This window comes from Corvus cornix, chromosome 1A, assembly GCF_000738735.6.
Source record: "Corvus cornix cornix isolate S_Up_H32 chromosome 1A, ASM73873v5, whole genome shotgun sequence".
Lineage (NCBI taxonomy): Eukaryota > Metazoa > Chordata > Aves > Passeriformes > Corvidae > Corvus > Corvus cornix.
Window position 1 is genome coordinate 43,732,917 of NC_047057.1, and position 24,469 is coordinate 43,757,385.

The window sequence follows — 24,469 nt, forward strand, 5'->3', positions numbered from 1 at the left end:
CAGCTGCTACCCTAAGACAAATTTAAATGGACTAGCTAATCTCGTTTCAAAGCTTTTGTCGTAAGGCATTATCACAACGTAAGTGTGTATTTGTATAGATTTGGTTTAGCTTCCGACTAATTAAAGCATTCTGGGCATAATTCTGAAGACAATTCTGGCAATGTTAGAGGTAAGTATAGGCACACATTACACTTGGAGCCTTTGGAGAGGCCAGGGATGGGAAATAAAGTTCCTTTAATCTTAACTTCCAATCACTGATGCAAATTTCTCTCTTTTTTTCCCTTAGATAAGTCTCAGTTTACTGAAAACTTTTTTTGAAGCTGCGAAGAAGCATGTCAGCAAGTCAGACTCTCCTATGGATTTCAGCTCCATACTCAGAACAGTAACATAATTAGAAGTATTCTTGCTTGTAATGCAAGCAGCAGACCATTTATCATGGCATACAGGTGCTTCAGAGCAATCAGGTCAGTCAAGTCCATGCCATCTGCCACAGGCAATTTGGTCTCAGCCTCTAGTAGTTCCTATCACAAGGATGTTTTGATTTTTATTCACTGGAATGTTTGAAGCAGTCATGGAAAGGTGCTCTGTATGTGAAATAAAGTGTGGAAAGATTTTCCCTTCCTGGGGAACAGCAGCCCAGACTCTGAGGAGACTATTCCACTGGCAGAGGCAAGCTTCCCACTCTATGGAAGATGCTTCCCTGAGACCAGACCCCATCCCCATCACTGCCTCCTTGCACTCCTTCACACAGATCCTCCTTCACCCCATGGACCAGACCCACAAGTGTTTATAAGTGCTTATTAAGAGTTGGGTGGGACTGAAATTACACTTTGGCTGGGGTCAGTTAAGCAAGAGAGGCACAGCCTCAGCTGTCCTGCCACTGTGAAGCCCTGCCTGCCCTGCAACCTTTTTGGCCAGTCTGTGTGGTGAACGAGGCAGTTGCCTGAACAGTAGTCTACAGGAGCTCTAATTCCTGCACAACTTCCCAATGCTTGTAAAGTTGGAAATATTAATGAAGACTGAAAGTCAAATGATCGACCGGAACCTTCTCTAGAAGAGGCCATTAGAAAACTTCTGGGACACAATAAAAGACCATACCTCAGTGCTAAGATTTTTAAAAGAGGAATTCAGGCTACAGCTTGGGTTCTTGCCCCTGTGACCTCTGACTTCAGGCATTTATTGATAATTTTTTGTGTAGACAAACAAAATCCCAGACAAAGCTGCATTTTATCACGCATGACATTCAACATCTCCAACCTAAATAAGGCTATCCTGTTATTTCTAAGAGCATACTCAAATATAAAATACCATGCTACATGAAGTCATCAAAGCTGTTTCAGAAATAGTGGGTTTCATCTTCAACTTCCACATGAATTTCACATCATTTATTTCTAGTGAAACAAAGTCTAAGAATGTGCCACACCTCTGCAGAGCTGTTAGAACAGTACTCCCATACATCATTTGAGCATTGCTGTGGTATTTTTACTACTTTACAGTTTCTTGCTGTTTTAACTGCCCTTTACTTTTTTAATTCCCCCTTTCTCTCTTCTTTCATTTTCCTAGGGACAAGGAAATATCAGATAAAATGCACATTACAAACTCAGAACTGTTGTTTCTCCCTTTGTCATGGTATTTTTCTTTTTTGATAAATTTCCAAACCTTTTCTGCAGTTTTTTCAGGGTGACCTCTGCCAGACACACCAGATTTATTGCCTTAATTATACCTCTGCTGTCTTCTACTTGGAAAAACTGAGACAGAGAGAAGATTTTAGCATCTACCTGAAAGTAAAGTGATGGTTCTGTTGTTGGCGTTGCTGTTGCTGTTGTTGTTGTTGTTGTCTTCAGCCTTCCTACCTTATGACAGCATTTTAACAGGAAATTAGGAATATTCATTAGCAGCAAAACTGTGTAGATAGCCTTTAACATGGATTTTTTGAACTGCAGAGCCTATCACCAATAAGTCACCCTTCTGAGTGTATGTTCACCTGCATGTGTGAAAGTCCCTACTTGTAATTTAGAACAGATAAGAGGGGAAGAGCTGGACTGCATTTTTGCGGGCAGAAAATACAAACTACTAGCCTCTTCCATTCAGATGTTTTGCACATAATCCCTTGACTCAGTGACCTCCACCTTAACAAAGTGAAATTGTTACAGGAAAAAAAAGACACAAAAATCAATCCATATTGTAAATTCTCTCAAATGTTTTACTTTGGCATCAAAAAAATACCAGTAAGGGAGCATTTACCTCCCTCTAAGGCTGGAAAGAGCTATCAGTTATGTCTTTATCAAGTTGCAGCACTACAGCAGGTTCTGTCTTTGCTGACACTGCATTAAGCAACAGCTCTAGACAGTACAGTGGTGCGGATCTCAGGCTCTGCTCTTTCTGACATCATTAGCAGACCAGTGTGTCCTGTAAATACTTAAGAATGATCCTCAAAATTACAGGCTTAGAAAGAGAAACTGAAGTAGTGGGCTTTTCTCATAGGCAGCCCAAAACTGGAAGGGCACCTCTTTATGGCAGGCAAACTGCAGCTTGGGCCTTGGAGTTTCACACTGCTTGCTCCCTGATGAGGATTTCATACATTCATACCTAGGGAAAATGTTCCCCTGTGGCAAGTAGCAGCGACCCTAAAATATAAGGTGGCTTTCAAACATAACTCAGGTTAATTTTTAAAGTTTTTCCTGAGAAAATTAGAACAGCAGATAAATAAGAGCCCTACTTGATATGATAACATGGCCACAGCATCTGGAATGGTAAGAAGCGATGCAGAAAGTGAATCTGGAGGGGCAATGCAATTCCCCCTGTAGAGAGCTGTCCTTGGTTTGCTCTTGGTAGCTGGCATAGTGTTGTAGCTTGGATTTAAGATGAGAGTAATCTTGATAACACACTGATGTTTACTTGTTGCTAAGCAGTTTGCACTAAGTCAAGGACTTTTCCGTCTCTCAACACCACCAGCAAGGAGTCTGGTGGGCACAAGAAGTCGGGAGGGGGCACAGCCAGAACAGGTGACCCCAAGTGACCCAAGGGGTATTCCATACCATATGGTGTCATCCTCAGTATATGAACCAGCGGGAAAGCTGGCTGGGGGGGGCCTCTGCTCTGGGATTGGCTGGGCATTGATCAGTGGATGGTGAGCATTGTGCACCACTTGTTTTGTATATTCTGTTATTTTTTTTCCCTTCTGTTTCTGTTCTATTAAACTGCCTTTATCTCAAACTACAAACTTTCTTTTTTATTTCCCACTTCTCTTCCCCATCCCACAGGAGGAAGTGAAGAGTGAATGAGTGGCTGTGTGGTTTAGATACTTGCTGGATTAAACTGTGACAAGAGCCTTTACATTGCCCTTGCTCTCCCTGTGTGAGAAATTCATCTTTCATTAGTCCCTGTCTCATTACAGCCAGCTAATGATGCAGAAAACTGTTTGCTACCTCCCAGCCAGAAGCAAGCTGATGCCTAAGGCAGATTTTCTTTGTCTTCAGCAGTGGTGTGAACAAAATGAACAGTGCAAGAGGTTGCATCTGCCAGAGCTGCTAGTTGCTCCTCTGCATCGATTGCTGCGGTATCCCCTCCTCCTCAACAACATCTGGAAGAGGAGCACTGATGAAACAGAGAAAAGTTTTATCCAGTCACTTAAAGAGAAGGTGGAAAAGTCCATAAGTAAGTAACAAAGATTGAAAGTCAAGTATGCAGTTACAAATTAGAAAGTTATGTGGCTTTCCTGAGCATGTCCTTTGAAGTGTGAATTGGTCACGTGTCTCCGCAGAAATGCAACAAGGATGTATGTGCCTTTCCACAGTCCTGAGCCTCATTCTGTAGGGAATTATTTGGGCAACCTTGTGCTGTCAAAGCCTCTCTGAGCAATGTCACAGGACTCCCAAATCAGTGAGTCACTCGTATTTTCTCAGAATCATCTGCAGTGACAGGCAAACAATTAAGAGCAGATCTCAAATTGGAACATATCAAGAAACCTCAAACAAAGAAGTCTTTCAGTTGGATTCATGTCTAAGGAGGATTTTTTTTTAGGGCTGATCCTTAAGAGGATAAATTTGCACTCACAAGGGGAATATTATGTCTGTGACCTTTCACTAATGACAGGGTCCTACCATGTAAAGTTGTCTCAGCTACAGATTTTCTCCAGCTATTGTGGAAAACAAGGGGTTGGTCCAGATATTAACTTTTTCCCTGCATTTTGTTTTAAGTAAATAATTTATTAATTCAGTCTTGTTCGGGGAGATTCAAGTGCATCTTTTAGACCCTTATGACCATATAGTTCATCAGCAGATAGGTTTATCCCCCAACGGCTTCCTGCAGCCCCCACTGAAATCCAAGACAAGACAATACATCAGCAAATCACTTATCACAGCAGTCTTGACAGGGATAAGTACCAGATAGCGCTTCATTCTCATGAGCAGCACACCAGGGCCTTGAGCAACCCAGCATGGTGGCTCACTCAGAGAGTAACCCTAACCCCTGTTGCCATCCTTCTGCCCATGCTGGAGGCTGAAGGCTTGAACATCTCCTCAGGAGATGTGGCATAGAGAGAGTTAATGCATTCTAGAGATACATAAATCTGGGGCTCCTTCTTCTTAAATAAATACTCCAATTACAGGATGACCACCTAAAAGAGAGACTGGGGTTCTTTCTCCTCTTGCCAAGTCTTACGATGCCCACACAAGGAGCGCACCTCTCTGCGCAGAACGTGTGCCATAGGAAAGTAAGATGGGTTTGTTGCTAGCCTGAGTATGTCTGCTGGAAGGACAGCAGTTTTAGGTATGGCCACAAAAGACCATGGGATATCTGGAGAGTATTACTGGCAGAATAAATAGGTCCTTCCAGAAATTAGACATCTCTGGATCAAGGAAACTGAAGATAGAAGGGTGACCCCTCTTTATTCACATACACCTGACAAAGATCTGCCCTCATTTTTTGATCAGTAAATCAGTAACATAAAGAACAGTTGTAGTCCAAGCACTCCCCTTCTGGTGGGGAGGTGTGTGTCTGAAACCATTATCTGCAATACCACTCCACTCAAAAACTTGAAATTTAAGTTGCAGGTCCATTAAAACTTTCCCCATAATGGCCCTGAATCAGCAAAGACACAGTCCCCATTTTTCAGATTTTGAGGGAAGCCCACCTCAGTTAAATACTTCAGTCACTCCTGGCAACAATTCCTCTGAAATTAATTCTCATTAATTTCAACAGTCTTTTTATAAGCTGTATATATGAAATGAAAAATATTTTTCTCTCGCTATACCAGAGAGTTTAGAATGACAGCACTTTTTTTAAAGACATTTTTAAGATTACAGTTTGAGTTTAATATGATTTCCTCTGTTCCCCAGACAAATTAGTAAACACAACCTTTTCATTTAGCAATGAATTTAAGCATCTTTGAATGCATGAATTGAAATTCTGCCCCTGCTGATCTAAGTAGAGTTTAGGCATTTTTTACAATGAGATCAAGATTTCATCTGGGGCCTTACACGTGAGGCACTTCGGCTTTCACTGGAGAAAATCAGTATTCAGCATCTTCTAGAAACAGGACTGCTTTTGCCAGCCCTGGCAGTAACTGGTGTTTCACACATTTCAGGGGATCTGGAAGGTAAAGTGAAATGGTTGGACAACTTTCAGAAGTTCAGGCAGCTGCAAGAGGTCATAATTTGGCCTCAGGTCTGGGATCGTGACAAAAGGTTCTTTGTCCCAGAGGTAAGCAGATTTTAAAGGGCATTTTTTTCTAAAAGAGGGTTTCATTTCCTATCTATCTTCATAGTGTGGTCTAAAGTTGGATGGTTGTCTGGATTCTAGTTAGTGGGGATGGCTCTGCTCTAACAGGAGCAGCTGCAGCCTGGGCACTGCAAGCACTGTAGCTGAATACACACAGTGCCTTGGATGACAGCATGGGTTGCTCTCAGTTAGCATCCAAGAGAGGATAATGGTACAATCCAGGAGGACTCAACCATATTTGCTTTTAGGGGACAGAATGAAATGGGATAGCTGTAAGTACTACCAGCATTTAATAAAGTAGAAATTATTTGCCTCTTTCACTTCTCAAGCTGAGCCAAAGAACTTTCCATTTACACTTTAATTGCATTACAAAAATTACACAGCATACCTGGGTGTGCACATTTCTGCTGTAGTTACCCCTTTACCCAAACAGACAGATTTTAAGCAGCACTATGGTAACATCAAGTGGGTCTCCTCTCAAGGATTGTGTCTGTTCACATACATGGCTGCAAAAACTATTAAACTCACTTCGGAAAAGTAAAACCCAGCTTAACATTTCAAAAGCATAAACACATCTAAGCAACAGCACTGCTGAAGAAATACAGCCATGTTCAGTTATCAGCTGTGTGATGTATTCAGCCTGAGGTAAGAACACACATATGCTCATCTTGTTTACCTGCTGGCTGCCTCCCAGTTCATCATCTATTATGCATGATTCCCCATTTTCTCTCTCTTTCTCATTTTTTTGGGGTCAAGTGTTTGAAGCAAAACTTAAGAGAAAACAGCAGTGAAAACATTTTGTCTTCAGTGAACAGACTTCTCCTTCATGAAGGGCGGCTGATGCTAGCAGGTAATGTCCCTGAATGTCCTGGTGTCCAGGGATAGCTTAATATAGAATTATACATTGTTATGGCAGGTCCAGAATGAACCTTTGCAACAGCATTTGGACAAGTGCAGGAAAGAAAAAGCAACTGTACAGCTTTTCAGAGAGAGACTGAGATACAGCCAAATTGCCAATAGGATGAGTAGTATGATTGTTTAAGGTCAGTTTTCCTGGCAGGCAAGCAATGAGATAGCTGCTACAAGGTACAAGTTTAGTAGCCAAAATGACTGAGACATACGATTTAGTGCATTTGAGAATGAAGACTGGAGGACAAGTTGTGAACTATATTGGAAATGAGGCTTCTTTGTTAAAAGCATTCTGTAAGGTGCAGCGATTCATAAATGTGACTCATCTTAGAAGTAGCAATTCCTTAAAATAATCACACCATAAAAGTGATTTTTTTGTTTTCCTTCTCAGAAAGCACAAGACTCCTTGACGTCTACCTCTTCTTATTCGATGATTTCCTACTAATTACCAAAATTAAACGTAACAAAAAGGTAATGATGTCTAGAGATATACATGGTTGCAGTTGTTACGTTTCTTAGCTTTTGGATGGATTTTGAATGTACTTTGGAAGATTGATCTAATGATAAAAATACAGGATGACTAATCAGCATGAAGAGCAGCTGATACTTCCTTATGCAAACAGCAAACCATAACACTGATTCAATAGCCTACTCCTAGGCTCAGTATGGTACAGGAACACTATTACAGGCAGAATTTATATTACAAGACCTTACTATCTTCCTGATGTTGTTCTGATGTGCTGGATTCCCAAATCTCAGAAAAGTTTCAGGAATGTACTATTTTTTCTAATGGTCCCTGCAACCTGAGAATTTTTTATTCCAGAGATATCAGAACTTTTGGAAAGAGGAAAAAAATTTAAAAGGAAAAAAAACAGGGAAAGGCTAAAACTGATGGAAGATTGGCTACACTTCTAGTTGTCCTCTCTTTGCCTTGATTTCCCCAAGTTTAAAACTGAGATATAATGATTCCTCTTAAGAAAATGTTTCTTGATGAATGATTCTATAGAGTTCTACAGATGACAAATATCTGTATTTAGACACCAACAGAAGACACCGGATGACCTGAAATTCCTAAAACTTCCATGTATGAGTGCATCTAGCTTATTACATTTATGAAACTCATGTAAACTAAATGGACCTGTGATAAATCTCCTGGGGTTTTTTTAAAGAAGCAGGTGTTCTGCTTTAGAAAGGCAATAGAGAAAGCATGCAGTGAGAGGTTTTAGACTAGCAGCACCATCCCTTAGCAACAGGGGTGGTGAAGGAAGCAGAAATTCAAGGGATCTGGTACCCTTAGGCAAATCTCTTTGAGGGTTGTCCCACGTACATGTGTCGGTGAACCTTCTGTGAAGGGCTGCAACTGAGCTGGAGCTCTGGGAATTCTGTCTTGTGCATATACAAGAGGGGAGATGGGGAAACATAATTCCAAGGAATGGAGAAAAAAACCTGCTATTAAAATAATGAGGGGAAGGGGAAAAATACTTTTGGAATGCCTTTGACTGTTTTCGGCTTATGGACTTGTGTTTCTATTGTAGCTTTTTAATGCAAGGTGTGACCTTGCAGGAGAGCTCCAGGTACCAGCCAGTTTTTCTAAGATTCCTCAGGCAAATAAGATGTCTGTGTATCTTTGATAAGGGAAAGCACATAATTTAGAGTTGTTTAGTCCCTATACTTCATGAGCAGATGGCAGACAACCTGCTAACCAACTTAATTTTCTATTCCCAGAAATATGGAGGCTCAGACACCAGCTTAATCCCTGTCTGTCCTTCCCTCACTCCTGAGCTGTAGTCCTTCATAAGAGAGGGGGGACTTTGCACAGTCCTAGACCAGCCCATCCCACTAGACAGACTCATACTGAAAAACGTTGAACCCATCCACATTACAGGTATGTGCCTGCATACACTTGAATGCCTGCATAAACACCATGTCAATGCACTGTGTGTGGTAGCGTAAGGACAAGCTGCTGTTTGCCCACAAACCACCCTCAGGTGCCTGGAGTGCAAACACTGGTGCCTCAGCACTGCCTGGCTTCACAGCTCTGCTCCTGCTGTGAGGCATGAGCTACTGCCTCAGACTTCACAGCCCGCACCCCCTGCTGCCAGCAGTGACTCACACACACACCAGTGACTGTCACATATTATCCATTCACCCCAAAGGAGGTATCAAGACTCCAATGACTTCTTTCTTCCAAGCCAGGACTTGTCCTAACTGTCCTAATACTCTCTATCAGACCCCAGGCATCCTTCCCAACAACATTTTCAATTCCATACTAGTTATGCAGCATTTTTTCAGCTGTACCACTAGATTGTTCTCCTGGGTGTCCTCCCACATACACAGCAGCCATTCTCAAAGAGGCTGGAGAGGAGATTTACCTCCTGCTACTGCTCCTACTCACATCTCCACCAGCTCTTGAGAGGATGGAAATCACCCACCATACATCAATGCTTCCTTGCTCTCAGATATCCAAACACATCACTGGGGAATATGCCTCCTATTACTGCTGCTGTGCAGTTGGGTGAGGAGTGGAGGAGGGCTGACTGCCACAGAATGACCACCCTTACCCTGCCAAAACAACCTTCCTGAAGTCACCAAGGGGTCAGGGAGCAGGCATGAACATCAGGCCTCCCCTTGGTCTGAGCCACTGACGCAGCAGGCTCTCACACACCTCACGTTGGTGGTGAATGGTGCCACATCCAGTTGAAGGCCAGTCCTTAGCGATGCTCCCCAGAGCTCTGTATTGGGGATGGTCCTGTTTAACACCTTCATAAAAGACCTGGATGACAGGAGTGAGGGAACTCAGTTCATAGATGACATTAATTTGGGTAGGAGTGTTGATCCACTGGGAGGCAGGAAGGCTCTGCAGAGGGATCTAGGCAGGCTGCATCAACAGGCTGAGGCCAACTGCATGAGATTCAGTAAGGTGAAGTTCCGGATCCTGCGCTTCAGTCACAACAACCCCATGCAGCACTATGGGTTTGGGGAAGAGTGGCTGAAAAGCAGCCCAAAAGAAAAGGACCTGGAGGTGCTGGTTGACAGCCAGCTGAACATGAGCCAGCGTGTGCCCAGGCGGCCAAAAAGGCAGTGACATCCTGGCCTGTGTCAGCAATAGTGTGGCCAGCAGGACCAGGGACGAAACCGATCCCCTGTACTTGGCAGTGGTGAGGCCACACCTCAAATTGTGTGTCCAGCTCTGGGCCCCTCACTACAAAAAGCACATTGAGAATCTGGAGTGTGTCTAGAGAAGAGCAGTGAAGCCAGGGCAGGGTCTAAAGAGTAAGTCCTGTGAGGAGTAGCTGAGGGAGCTCGGGGTGTTTAGCCTGCAGAAAAGGAGGCTCGGAGGTGACCTCATCACTCTCTACAACTACCTGAAAAGAGGCTGTAGCCTTATGGGGGATTATTTCTTCTCCCAGGCAACCAGCAACAGGACAGGAGGAAATGGCCTCAAGCTGCACCAGGGGAGGTACAGGTTGGGCATCAGAATTTTTTCACAGAAAGGCTCATTAAGGATTGGAACAGGCTGCCCAGGGAGGTGGCGGAGTCAGCACCCCTGGAAGTGTTCAAGAAACGATAGGAGGTGGCACTTTGACTGAACACCACCATGTCAGCTAGACCACAGCACTAAGGTTGGACTCAATGATTCTGGAGGTCTTTTCCAGCCTTAATGACTCAGTCTAACACTGCCAAGATCACAGGAGCCTCCTATATCAAAGAGAATGACAAGAAATACAAGTCTCTGGGCTCCAGGGTTATCCTAATCCTAAAGACTGAGAGGAAAAGCTTAGAGAGCTACAGTGGTCTGTGTGAAAGCAACAGATATGGAAAATAAACCTAGAGCCTGTAAAATTTATGAGAATGTTGAAATACATTCACCCAGACTATTTAGCATTCAGCATCAATGCTGAGAGGATATAAAGGTAGGCAATAAAAGGAAAATGACTAAAGATGAGATAAGCGGATGAACACACAGAATAATGACCTTCTTTTAAACATGCACCAGGCACTGTCTGCCTAATAAGTCCCTGTGCCAAACCAGCAGAAATGGAGCAAATGCATCAGCCACCATTTGCCTGCAGGGTGGAGGGGAGGGCAGCCCCACATTCTGCCGGCTGAATGCAAGGTCAACAGCTCCTGGGTGCTGGAGAGGGCAGTGCAGCCACTCACCAGTTTGGACCTAAAAGACTGACCATAAAAACCATAATGGAGATGGAAATAAGATTTTTGGATTTTTTTTTCCCAAGCCAGCATTTCCCATAGAGATTTCTAACCAGGGTCTTTCTATCTCTGTGATCCAGCTGCAGTCATGAGAATAGACAAAGTTGTTGTCTGCATTCCAGCCCAGGCTCTGTACACTCTACAATCCTTCCCTGCACCCTGGGCCCTGCTGCCTGACCTCTCCCCCATATATTCTTACCAGCTTTATTACAGTTGTAGCCACAGCAGTCTCTGTTACTTACTTGTAGTCTTACACCACCTCAGAAGCCTCATCCTAATACAGGACCCCTTGGGGTGAGGTACAGCAAAAACAGTGAGAAAAATTACTGTAGGGAGATTGCAGTTCAGATTCCCACCATTCTGTGTAAAGCAACAAGCAAATATTCCAGTGTCAACAGAAAATGTCCCTTTGCAAGAGAAAAAAAAATTTAATACTGTCTGGAATGTGTGACCTTGGGGAATGCTGCCAATATATCTGCAGTCTCAAAGCGACTTTTATTACTGGTGGCACTAAAAGATTAGTTTGCATGTTCTCAGAAAGGGCATGTGATCCATCACATTAATCAAAAATGAAATCCTGACTTTTGATCTAGCAAGTACTTCTGTATCCATTAGTTTGCAAAGGGCTGACATCACACTGAAAATAAACAAATCTCAATACAAGTACTACAAAAAAATATGTATGTGGCAATATATATTTGCCTTTTGGCAGCAGGCAGGAGGCTGATAATTATGTAGGATAGTTCTTATCCAAAGCCACCTAGGCATTAGTGAAGGGATAAAAGATAAAATGGCACATTCATAACACCGGGAAGGTACCCTAAAAGCAGAACTATCTGCAAACACCACCCTTGTACAAGAGATGTAACTTTACATGTAAATGTAACAGTAGGAACCCAGCTCTGAAGGTTTTAAGCAGCAACATACTTTCTGATTAGAAAATCACTTTCCTTTTATTATTCTGCTTTGGATTTAATCTTTGCAACTATTTATTATTGCTCCACTAATAACGCTTTACACTACATTTGAAGGGGCAAGACTCGCTAGTATGTCACTATATCAAAGACTGCTAATCTTTCCTGCCAAAGAATTTCTTTTAGAAAATATTATTGACTAATGCCAAGCATTGCCCAGAAAATTCATTTTTAGAACTGTAAAGTTCCTTTCCCTATTGACCACAGACAGACAGAAGGCATGAGTTCAGAAACATATCCTCTCTGTTGCTATACATTTTTGCTGCAGTAATGTAGCCAGTCTGTGCTCCACTTTCCTCTTCTGTAAAACTAGGATTACAGGGCTCTTCACTTTGCAGAAACATTTTGAACACTTGGAAGTACTTGGACAAGAAGCATTACACAGCAGCAAGATACTGTACATAGTACAAGGCTTTTGAGCAAACTATACGGACTAGATAAATTTATGAAAAAGATATGTCGACTGCAATAGGCTTAGAAAAATGCTGCCTTGCCCTGGCAGCTCAAGATCTGGGCTCTCCTCAGGCTGTGTGGGTTCAGAAGCAGGGCTCTGCTTAGGAACAGCATTCACAGGCAGGCAATCCCACACCTTGTTCACCATCGCTTTGCTTAGAGCAACGTCAACTCCAGCTAAAAAAAAGCAGTGCCCTGTGAATCCAGAGCACTGGAACAGGTTGCTGTGCCCCCCTACCTGCTACTACCAGCCCACCCAAGTATGTCTGCTGTCTGCCACAGGGTTTTGTCTGCCTGAAGATGCTTTTCCCTCCTCTTCCCCCAGGCTTGCTCCATAGCAGACTTAAGCCTCCCCTTTATTCCAGACATGTGAGATTGGTGTCGCTTTGTCCCCTTGCAGAAAAATGCACTACGTGATGCTCAGAGTCATCTTCAGGAACAAAAGTTTGGCAGAAACAGAAGCAACGTGTCTGGCTGCCGGCAGCCAACCAGGGGCATCCCCAGGACCACCAGCTCAGGCACATGCCCAGGGAGAACCTGAAGCCAGCACTAGCCTGAGTGCAGCCACTGCCCCATATGCCAGCCATCATATGGACTTATTTAAATAAAATAAAAATGGGACCTTTCTTTTTAATTTTTGAAATTTGTTTTTCGCTAATTTCAGTTATGATTTAGTCCACTTTGAAGGGAAATATTTCTTAATGATCCTCAGGTAGACTCAAAAGCACCTTAGCTGCACAATGATGAAGCAATAAAAAATAAAACAAATGCAAGCAGAATTAACGTTTTGAAACAAGAAAGCTCCATACACAACAAAAATAACTCACCCTATCAGGGTACAATTGCCCTTTTAGAAATCAGAAAAGATGCTTACATATTTAATTTCTTCAATCATAATCAATGTGATATAAAATTGAACTAACAGTTGTATGAGGTGCATTTATATTACTTCTTTGCATTTTTTTCACAGTCTTCAGCCTGCGAAATGCTTTTCTAATACAGCATGAGAACAGGTATCGGCAGTGCATAGCAGTCTTCTTGCTACAAGCTCAGACAGAAACTGCCAAGGTAGGTAGCACACCTCTTTTTTCTTCTCTAATTACACAGCTATGCTTTCCCTAAAGGAGGATGGCAGCCTAAAAGTGGTCATGCTGTGATAAGAATCTCTTACAGTTGTGACATTTGACCAAAACTAAAAGAAAACAAAATAACACCCCAGTGCTCTGGCTCATGTATTTGTTACAGAATTTTTGCTGCTGAACATGCTCCAGTTTTCGATCATGGTTGATAGCAGGTCATATTCTTGTTGAAAAACAGTATCAATTCTGATTGCTAACAAAAAAAAGATCCATTTCTTGTGTCCCAGAAGACAGTCAGCCCCTCCAGAGAAGTCGACACCAAAACAAGCCCCCTACACCCAGCTCACATGCAGTAGTACTCAGATCAGAAAACTGTCTCATGCTCATCTATTCACAACATGCATCTTGCAATTTCAGACTGAACAGATGGTATGATTAATTCCACTGTTATATAAATCTACCCCTCATTTTCACACCATATCACATTTCTAGTAACAGCACTGTATATAACATCTGAAAGTGTGGCAGACACTTCACAGTATTTTGCTTTCTCATGTAAGTTGAAATTCCTTCTCTATTACCTAATGCACAGAAATTTGACCACCATTAATACTTATTCTTAAAATGGTGGTAGGCTTTTTCCAAGAGAAGCACTGAGTGAATTCTTTCAATTTTCAAGTCACTGTCTGGTACCTGGAATAGCTGTCTACTCAAGAAGTCATTACTTTCTCCTGTTACTGAAATATGACCTTCTCTTTCCAAACCTGCCTTCATACCAGGGCTACCATCTTCTCAATATCGTAGCACCATAGAATAGTTTGGGTTGGAAGGGACCTTTAAAGGTTTTAGTCCAAAGGATTAATCCTTCTAGGGTTAGTCCAATGTCTAATCATAGCAGTTCAGAGACAACTTCTGTGACTAGCAGAGAAAAGGAAATTACATATTTGAAATTATCTGTCACTCCCTGGCCTCATACCTGGGTGACAGCAAATATAGAGCTGAATGCTGTCAGCATGATAATAGAAACTGAAATTCAGATGGCAGCACGTGGCAGATCCTGGAGTGGGACAGGACTTCTGATGCTGATAAGAATGGAGCTGTCTTAACCAGAGAAATGAGGAACCCAAACTGCAGGGACAGCATTAAGCTAATTAATAAACATTACACAGAAAGGGGTGAAATAGCCTGCAAAAAGCTTCACCATTACAAGCAGAGCATTATAATCCTACCTTCCAACCAAAAAGGGAAATATTCACTGGAAATCCCTGGCCCCAGACACAGATTCCTGCAGCATGTAATGGCCTGAACAACTGGGAGAGTCTCAGTTGTGGGATAATTCACGTTTCCTTCAGCAATTATGAGCACGAGCCTGAAGAGACACTAAATAAAACTAAAGGCTATGGGTGTTTATGCATCTAACTTAATGGAACTTTTTAAGGTTGTCTTGGCTTACAAACATTTTTTTCTTGTTACAGAAAGCATGGATGTCACAGATAGAAACAGCAATCTCCAATTGCACTACCCAACATGAAACCAAGAAAAGCACTTTCTGCTTCCCTGTTAAATCCTCTGAAATTTAACAATGTCAGCACAGCACTGACAGAGCCAGTGGAAGACTACAGTGGTGATAATATAGTTATGTCTTTCAGAACGCCTTAGGTCTCTGAAGCTAACAGATCTCTGACTTGACTAGACAAAAGTAAAGAGCTTGGACCTCAGCAAGTAGGAATAAATTGGAAGAGGGGAATGAGCCATGCAACAAACATATTGCTCCTAGATGCTCCTTTGCTTCACCTAGGGAAGGCTCTTGCCACTCAGGGAAGCTTTACTAGAGTTTGCCATTTCCTAGAAAGCATGACAGGGGAAAAACCCCTATGTTGGTAAGGACAACTCATTCCCCGGAGACGTTTAGAAGGGTTGCTCCATCATTCAAACTGTATTAATAAATTTCATTAAATTATGTAGCCATAGCTCCTGATAATTATGTGTCTCTACCTACTAACCTATAATACCACAAAGTGTTTTTTGCAGTAATACTGAGAGTGTGTACATACGTGTATATATGTATGCACTTACCTGGTCCAGTGCTCTCCAGATACAGCCTTGGTCACTGTGATACACAAATTCCTGCTCTTCCCCTGTGCCTGTTATGGGCAAGTTTTTGTCACAACTTCCTGGGAAAGGCACAGCCATCAGGCTCTGTGCCAAGTGGTGAATGCATGAAGCAGGAGGGCAGAACAGTGCAGGCAGCAGATCTGCACCAGGACACCGCACAAGCTGCCAACACCTTGCCACAACTTGGCTGACACAGCTTTGCTCCACCTCCCCAATCCCGTGCTCAGCTGCACACTGCGTCACACCGAGGGCTCACCAGAACCTCAAAGCATCTTGAAACCAGTGCTGACATGACAGAAAGGTATTTCAAGCCCAGAGGAGTCACACCTGACAGACTAAGGTCTGTGCTTTGTGTGCTGGCAGAAGGGAGAAGGTATTTCACTTTGTATACTTTTTACCAAAACAACCTTAAGCCAGGTCTACACACTTTACCAGACAAGTAGTCATTCCTGGAGAGCAGCATGTCTCCAAGGAGAACAGCCCAGAGGAAGAAAGTATTTACACACAGGCTTGTCTTCATGGAGAGACAAGCTCAATAGGCTTTTCTGTGGTGTCAAGAGAAAGACACCTCAGGAAGCAGTCAAGGCAGAAACTGACTTTCCAATTCAACCTGCCTTTCAGAGGACACCTCTCCATCTTTCTCCATATCCACACAGAGGCCCTGCCTCAATAGTCGAACACGGGTTTTTGTTCATGCCCCAACAATTCAATAGTGGCTTTGTCACACAACTGATCTCCCACATTAATCATCTGGCTTCTCTCTGCAACACAGTTCCACCCTGAAAGAGCTTTCCATTTCACAAGTGAGACCTTCATTGGTCTAAAAACTAAAACAAGTGCTAGTTTTGAGTCTTCCATTTATGCCAATTGTCCAACTGCATCGAATGTGATGTCTGAACACAGCCAGTGACAGAAGGACTTTCATCAAATGTGGGATACTCAGCAGCCTCGCACAGCTATTGGGAATGGAAAGACTACTCTGAATTTAACCTGTGAAAAAAACAGATTTGAAAAACAGTCATTATTAATGTGTCCTCAGGAATGTGAAAGCCTTTGTTGCAACACCCCACAACTCTAAGAAACTGGAACATTTAGCTTGTTCTTACATGTGTAAGAACAGGCTTCCCTACAGTTCATTTGTAAAACTACATATCCACCATTTCAAAGTAGCTTTGCTGTCTGAAACAGGGCAAGGTAGTTTTGAATGATATAACCTGGTCTATTAGAAAGGTCTAATTTTTTTATTATTATTATTAATCATTCCTTTAACAGATTAGAAAACAAAAATGACATTTCAGCAACAATTCATCATAGTTTACACAGAACACGTTGATGCATGGTGTCACCTTCTCATTCAAATCCACAGCCACCTTCCAGATCACAAAGTTAAAGAATTACAGTGCACATTGGATTAAATTCTTCCACAATGTAAGGCACAACTACATGATCACAACTAGTAAACACAAACACTGAAAGCAGAACTTAAGAGAATAAAACTTCAATTATAAAGAAATAAAACCAAAACAGACTCATGCAAAAAATCTATCTACACCTACCAAGATGGTATGATCCAGTTTAGAAGTACAGTACTCTGTAAGTAAAACTGCAACGTAAGTCTTTTATAATACATTACTTCTAAATACTGAGTAAAAACTTATATTTTTTTCCATTTATATTTTATACAATTATACAGAAATTAAGCTGTATGAACAATATTCACATCTGCAATAATAAACTGGTCATTAAAAGTCAGAAAAGAGGCAAATGAGACCATGTAATTTGTGGCACGCATCCATTACAGAACACCATTCATCAAGTTCACATCTCGAGTACTCAAGAAAAAAACCACGACCAAATGAATGATACGTTTGGTGACTGAGGCTATCTGTATCCAAATGACAAAGCTCCATACAAAATTGGTTTTACCCAGCAGACTATAATTATGAAAGCCTATGGTTACGATTTATTTCCTGTCCAACAGCTAGAGTTTGCAAGGTTGAAACTACAGAAGTTAAAAGAATTTAAAAGAATTTACAATAACTTGAAACTGTTGGATACTTTCAAATACACATTAAAAAAAAAAAAGACTACTCTTTTCCTTTTTGGTGATAAACTTTTGCAATTTTGGCATTCACTATAACTTTTACATAACATGACAGTGAGAAAACCTTATTAAACTTACCTAATATTTGAATTTCACACTGAGAGGTAGCTTAAATTAAATCTTATGTAATGGCATCAAATGGGGGGGTTGGGGGTGTGACTTTTTTTTGGTGACTTTTTTTCTTTTCTTACAAAAGTGATTATTTCTATACAAGCAGCATTTTAGACATATTACTATAAAAAGTTCTGGTATTTGCTAACCCAGTGAGACGTTCTTTCAAACATCCCTTTTGTGCCAGGAATCAAGCTCCAGCATTAAACAATGGAGGACTTTGCCATAAAGCCAACAGTAGTAGCCTGGACCTGCCAGCACTGACCTGTTGACATAAAACAATGAACATCCTTTCCCAGCCCTCTTTTCCCAAAAAAAAAAGCAGAAAACACAGATGAATTTGGTTATAGTGTTATGTTTCAGTCACAGAGGGAGGGAAAATTGGAAAACATGCCTACCAGGCTCCTGCCTTCATACAACATTGATCTAAAGGGGTAGCAGGGCTTCAGCAATCTTCAAATGCACAGACACTTCTCTATCTGCTGCATAGTGAGTGCGTAGTATGTGGAGAGCTACAGACAATAGGCAGAGTTTATTACATTACCTAGTACCTACACTCTTCGTTATTGTGAACTTAAGTGGTATCTAATGATCTCTCTAAACATGCAAACCTTTTTATTCAGTGTCCCTTTAAAAAGAAACAGAAAATATACCTCAAAAACCACGTTTCCATGGCAGGACTGATATGCTATTATAGCTAGTTTTGAAAAGTACATCCATTAGTGCTTTTGGAGAGACTGTGTTTGGACAATAATTTTAAACTTATTCTAGAAGGGATGTTGAGGTGAAGACTTCAAAACCAAAGAAATGGACAACTGGCAAGATCCTTGCAAATACATAAAATTCTCTTTTTTTCTCATTTTATAATCTTAAAATGAAGTTCTACAAAGACGTGTGTGACTAACATGGTTTTTGTTGTTACACGTGCTCTCAGATGATGATTGTGTTTTTGGTAAAAGGAACTGTGAGTGCAATTCTCCTTAGGGCCAAATGCATACAGCGAAAAATCCAGCTGACAATAAACCTGCTGTCCAATGACTACAGCTAATACATGCATTGCACACGATGCCATTCCACTTACTGTAGATTCTCTTAGTTAGACAGCAAAAAGTGCACAGTACAAATGACAGTGTTGTTTCCTAGTTCTCTGAGAATATGAGAGCAGGAGCGGTGGTACCTGAAAGAGCAATTTATCAGTTTCAACATGCTCCAATCACGATATCATTCTTCCTGGCACAGTTTATATTCTGTTTGAACTTCAATTCCAGCACTGTTCCATCCATCACTGAGTACTGGCCATGTATTTTTTTAAGTTTTGCAACAAGCATTTATTCCCACTGCATGGTTAGCTGACACTTTACAATCCAGAAGAGCAGCTGAGTTTTCCAGGTCCCTTTATAAATGTCACTTGTCTTACATCTAGCATGAGAAGCTCAATTGTTCTGGCTCATGTAATACAAACACAGAGAGGTTACTTCATGCTTCTGCTCCCAAATCCCTCCTTGCTTCACTAATAAAGAAGCTTTTGCAGCGAGGATTCACAAATAATCCTAATGGTCCCAAAGCCAACAAAAGTAGTTACTCTGTTCTTGTGTACCTAGTGCTCCACATTAAATGGCAACTTGGTTACTTGACACCTTTCAAAAACAGAGGCAAAACCCCACATTGCACCCTACAGCTTAAACTCTTGTGCCAGAGAGTGAAGCCAGCTAAAAAATAGGATTCCTCTACACCTCTTGCCTCTGTTGGAAGCTGCAGCAGAAAATTCCTTTTGTCTCTTAATCTCCAGACAGCAACTTTTCCTGCTGTGACTCGTTAGTTTTATCTTCTTCATTCAACCTCTGCAGAAGAGGGAAGATTACTGTAGGGAGTACATGGCGAGAAGAAATAAGTAACAGTGAACCACAGCCAGCTAAGATCAAAAGCCTGCCACTGACCTCTGCAATGCTACCTGTCTCCAGTATGATGTACTGCTAATGATGCCATGATGATTTTTTGCCTCTTTTTATACCCCTTGTATACCTTATAACTTCTGTACTCTTAGTGGTTTTTAGCCTACATTCTTAGACTTATTTGTCAAGCTAGGAGACTAAACATTTTAGAAGCTTCGTAGCTAGGGATCAGTGTGCCCCAGACCCCAAGGTCCTCTCCAGAACACATTCTGTAAACCAAGATAGAACCATCCACGGAAGGTTCCTTGGAGGGGGGGGCTCACTCGAGCCTCTCAATGGGGAATCTTTGATAGATATGCTAATTAGTAAGACCTATAATGATATACCAGACCTTTTGGGGGTGTGCAGTGCAGTGTGCATTTGGGTGCATTCAACCTGGACGTAGTGCACCTAAAGATCCTTAAAATAAATACCAAGGTAAAATCCCTTTTTCCCTTCTAACCATGTTTGATTCTTGATTTTAAGAGCAGGAAAAGGCATCACTGACATGAGGCCAGAGCAGAACAGTAGGATTTGGCATTTGTGAGGCAAAAATGCAAGGGACTGCACGTCTTTGACTGGAAAAAGAGGTGTTGTCTCCAGGAAGTTAAAAGAACCTTTCCCAAACCTTAGTAAGACCATCCTTTACACACTTACGAAAGCTTCCTTAGCCTGTCTCTGCCCACAAAGCAGCTGGTCTCTCACATTCTGCTCTCACAGCAATTCTGAATGCGGATGGACAGATGGGACAGTTGGCACAGTTTCAAGAGCAAAGCCCACACTTCACTGTCCCATTCCTGATCCCACAGTAATGACTAAGGCTGCTTCAGGATCCCACAAACCTTCCAGTTTGCGTGCTGGTTTTGACATTATTTTCACCTCTTCCTCTATAATAGCCACTGCTCACTGAACCAGAGCAATCTGCCTCTTGCTAGAGGCTGTAAAAACACATCACTGTGCATCTCCAGTTCCAAGACTCAGTCTCTTCTGCCATTTTATTATTTTTTCCCTCTGTTTCTGTGTCTGCAGTCTGAAAAGTCAGTACATTAAACTGTTTTGCCTGGAATCATTTAATTTACTGTGGTAAAAGTCACCAGGCTTTTTACTTGGTTTTAAAGCAGTGGAACAAAAAGCCCACATTCCTATTGAAACATGCCCATCAAAACACTCAGACTCTGCAAGCATATTTGTAAATACACAGCTTTTCACCTTCCAGTTTTCCTTATTATGGGGCATTTTATTGAGCTTGAACACAGCTTTCAACCTGGCAGTGAAGCAGTGAAGTATACCATCATCCTGTCAACAAATACAGACCAGCACTAAGAATTGTAAGTACAAAAGAAGGAGCATAAGACTCAGCAATGGAGTCATAAATCTACTCCAGTGAAAAGATGTAGAAGTTGGGACCTACTGCTGCAGAATCAAAACTCAAGCATGAAAGTTTCTACCCCATTGTTCCTCCAGATTTTAACAATCCTTCTTTCTACAAATGTGTGTTCAAAAAGTATTTCCATCCCCTCAAAAAGCTGGTTATATAAACTGGCCAGCAAAAAGCAACTTTCAAAAATCAAACTGGTTTTGCCCTGAAGCTGAAAAGCTCCACACCGAGGTGTGATCTGCAGTCAACCAACCGCACTGCTTCAGCAACCTGCTCAGAAAGGTGACTCTGCTTGTCTTTACACAATGGCATCCCAAAAGGCTGAACTAAGAACAACCTCAGAGCTTCTACCACTGCAGAAGTCTCTCCTGAGCTCTCACACGTTCCCAGTCAAAAGCAAAACGCCTAAACACAACTGAATCTTCTAACCACTTTCCTAGCTCCCCTAAAAGATCTCCATCTTCCTCTGCTTCATGTGCTTTGATCTTATGCAGCTGTGAGAAGTTTCTCCCTTCCCTCTAAAAATCCTTCCTGCTCTATGTGGTTGTCCTTCACCCTGAGAACAGCACAAGGCTCTGTGTGTTACATGAAAGAGCAGAATGCATCTAGGCTGGAGCATGACTGTCACATTTCTACTTTTCCCACATTTCTAAAGTCAGACAAAGAAAGACTCTAAAGCAAATTTTTCGGTTTCTCTCAGTAAACAAATAAATAGAAAAAAAAAATTCCCAGAGGCAGAGATTCTGTTCATATTTTCTATTCAAAAGATTCTTATGCCAAACAGTTACACTGATGAAGAGAAACAGGGAGTCCAGAGGCTCTGTTCGTATGGAATTGTTGCAGCAATTGTTTTTTTTTGAGCAAGCAACTCTCAAGTTCAAACCAGAAAAGCAGGTCAGTGTTTTGTATAAACCACAGGGGTAACCCAAACCCTTTTACAGTGCCAAGAAAAAGTTACATAATTCAGCTGGCTTTTGGGAAATAAGAACTGAATTTTAAGAAAGCTTCTTGACACTGCAAATGTAGAACTAGCTGGGTAAGTTAAAAGGGGATATGAAACATATCGATCACTACTTCTGGAGTAGAGGGATAAAATTTCTTCACTTGACAGTTAATCAAGACAAGACATTTTTCATAAAAGAGACACTTCTTCATTCACATATAGAGCTGTAACTAGATAAAAGCAAACAAATCTTCCTAATGATGACTAAGCTTCCATCATTGTGACAGAATTTGATTCCTTGCCTGAGGAAAGAAGTAGAGGAATTCAGGACACAACCCTTTTTTCTGAACGGCTGGCAAAATTTGGTAAGATACTGAAGCATTTGCAGGGTGGAGAATTTATTAGGGTATTTAAGACAAAAAATTCCTAAATATTGGAAGACATAACCCCTGCTTGGAAGAAATAATCTTAAGGGTTTTGAAATACCAGATATACAGGGAAGAAAAGTTAGAGACAGGCAGGCAAAAACAGAGGTGCAAACAAAATCACAACAAAAAAGAAGTTTGGACCCTACATGAACTGTACAAGAAACTTCTGTTCCCAGTACAGAAAATATGAATAAATATTTAAAATCATATACAGTGGCCTCTTAGTTAGAGCTGTTTGGCTTATAACTAAGCCAGCAGCAGGAGATTCACACCACCATTCTGAGCAGACTAAATCACATAGCTGACACAACACTTCAGAGCCCCTGGTAATGGGGGTCAGATGGAGTAATGGAAAAGTGAGGTTTGTTAGGTGTAGCAGGAGTTCAGCTTCTTCCACCAAAAGCTGAGGGAAGGGACAGAAGAAAAGGTCAGATAAACTACAGTTGTCTCAAAAAATACTTTTTCTTAGTTGGATACCGGGCTTGGAAGGTCTGGATGTCCCTTAGAACAGCAGTGATCTCTCAGTGCTTCCAGGGTATGGGCAGGGGCAGAGATGTCCTACAGGCTTTTATTATTTGTTCGCTTTTTAAAAGCCACATGTAAGGGTTTCTTGAATATTAAAATCCATCAACCAAATTTGTAAAAGTGAAATCAATCACTATGGTATGAAATATTGTAATGTATCATATAATATTGCTACAATGCCAGATAAACTTTGTCTCACCATTTGTTCACACATACTCTCTCAGAGAGACAGACACACTCACACACCAACTGTGCAACACAGTATGTGTAAAGATGTTCCAGCACTCAAGCGCTGTATTTGGATAAAGACTTGGGCGCTGATACTACAAGTGGGCAAATAAAACTGAGTTGAAGTTGAGTCCAGCCATTACCCTCACTGTAGAGTTCAAACTTTACAGAGAAAATGCAGGAACCAGAGAGACAGAGAAAAAACAAAATCACAGGGGGTTATAAAGAACATCAGATATGCAATCAAATGCGACAATTAGTTATGTTTTTACAGCAACATTTGATACATAAAATCCTCACAATTTTTTGCATCTTCCTTTTTCTTTGAAGGAAACAAGAATAAACTTCAATATCACATAAATGCTGTTTCTCTTGAACAAAAAAATAAAAGATAAAAAAATACATTGTTACTCCTCTGTTTAAACTTTATTTACAAATAACTGGGTATTTCTAATCTAGACATAAAAGCTCTTTCCATGATTAATGTCAGTAAGCTATGGATGATCTGAGCCCATGTCTCACAAAAAAATACAATAGTTTTGCTTGTTATCAATAAACATTTTAAAATATACTAGATTTTGCCAAGTGTTACAATCATTGTCCAAACTGAATAGTAGTCTGAGTGCTGAATGAAGTGCATCAACAGAAATAGTAAATTTTAGTGTAACATTTCTTTGTCACTCACGATAGCCAGTTATCCTTGCAAGTCATTAAAGCAAGTATCACAGACTCGGACAGGCTTCTTGGAAGAAGGAGTTAAGGCATTCTTTGCTGAGCACTCGGCACAAAAGATATTCCCACACTGTCTACAGTGATGCTGCGGAAGAGAAGAAACATACATGCTGAACATTGGTGGCAGAGCAGTGATGAGTAATAGAGATCACTATCATGTTAAGTCAACTCTCAGCCAAATCAGCTGTCATGTTCCAAAAGTTAATTTTAGTTTCTAAGTAGCAGCTACATAGCACAGAGAAGGTCATATGAGTAAATAGTTTCTAAAGGATAAATGAGTAAAACATTCAGAAGTGCTTCACTGAGTCAAGAGAATATACCAGTTTCAGAAATGAGATGCTTAAGTTCATCCTCCTCTTAAATTTGCTCTCTTGAACTTGTTCTGATCACATGAAATACATTCTTCTTATATGTAACTACCTCTTTCACATTGAGAAGTATCCTTGAATCAAAGGATCCAGGAGCCTTTGCTCAAAGGCTACCCAAAGAACATCACTGAAATAGTGCAGGCCAGGGGGAGTCACCTAAGACCAAGTCAGGAAGCTCTGCAAAAACGAACCTCACAAATATCCCTCATCTACTTCATTGCCAAGTCATTTGTTGGACGGGTGCTCATCTCTGGATGA

General features: G+C 41.3%; 2 protein-coding genes across 3 annotated transcripts in view; one reads left to right on the forward strand and one right to left on the reverse strand.

Annotated features, from left to right (window-relative positions):
• PLEKHG7 (pleckstrin homology and RhoGEF domain containing G7) overlaps nt 1–15,326 on the forward strand; it is a 32,768-nt gene extending 17,442 nt beyond the window's left edge. The window contains exons 10-17 of the mRNA XM_039570158.1: nt 287–382; nt 3,483–3,657; nt 5,588–5,703; nt 6,478–6,571; nt 7,022–7,101; nt 8,356–8,515; nt 13,240–13,337; nt 14,824–15,326. Coding sequence (XP_039426092.1) covers nt 287–382; nt 3,483–3,657; nt 5,588–5,703; nt 6,478–6,571; nt 7,022–7,101; nt 8,356–8,418 — 624 coding nt within the window. The 3' untranslated portion in view covers nt 8,419–8,515; nt 13,240–13,337; nt 14,824–15,326. The remainder of the gene's footprint in view (nt 1–286; nt 383–3,482; nt 3,658–5,587; nt 5,704–6,477; nt 6,572–7,021; nt 7,102–8,355; nt 8,516–13,239; nt 13,338–14,823) is intronic.
• A 1,357-nt stretch (nt 15,327–16,683) lies between these two features.
• Nucleotides 16,684–24,469, reverse strand: part of EEA1 (early endosome antigen 1) — a 69,181-nt gene continuing 61,395 nt past the window's right edge. For both annotated transcript variants that reach the window (XM_039570157.1, XM_039570155.1), the window contains one exon: nt 16,684–23,928. In XM_039570157.1, the coding sequence (XP_039426091.1) occupies nt 23,806–23,928 (123 nt within the window). In that variant the 3' untranslated portion in view covers nt 16,684–23,805. The remainder of the gene's footprint in view (nt 23,929–24,469) is intronic.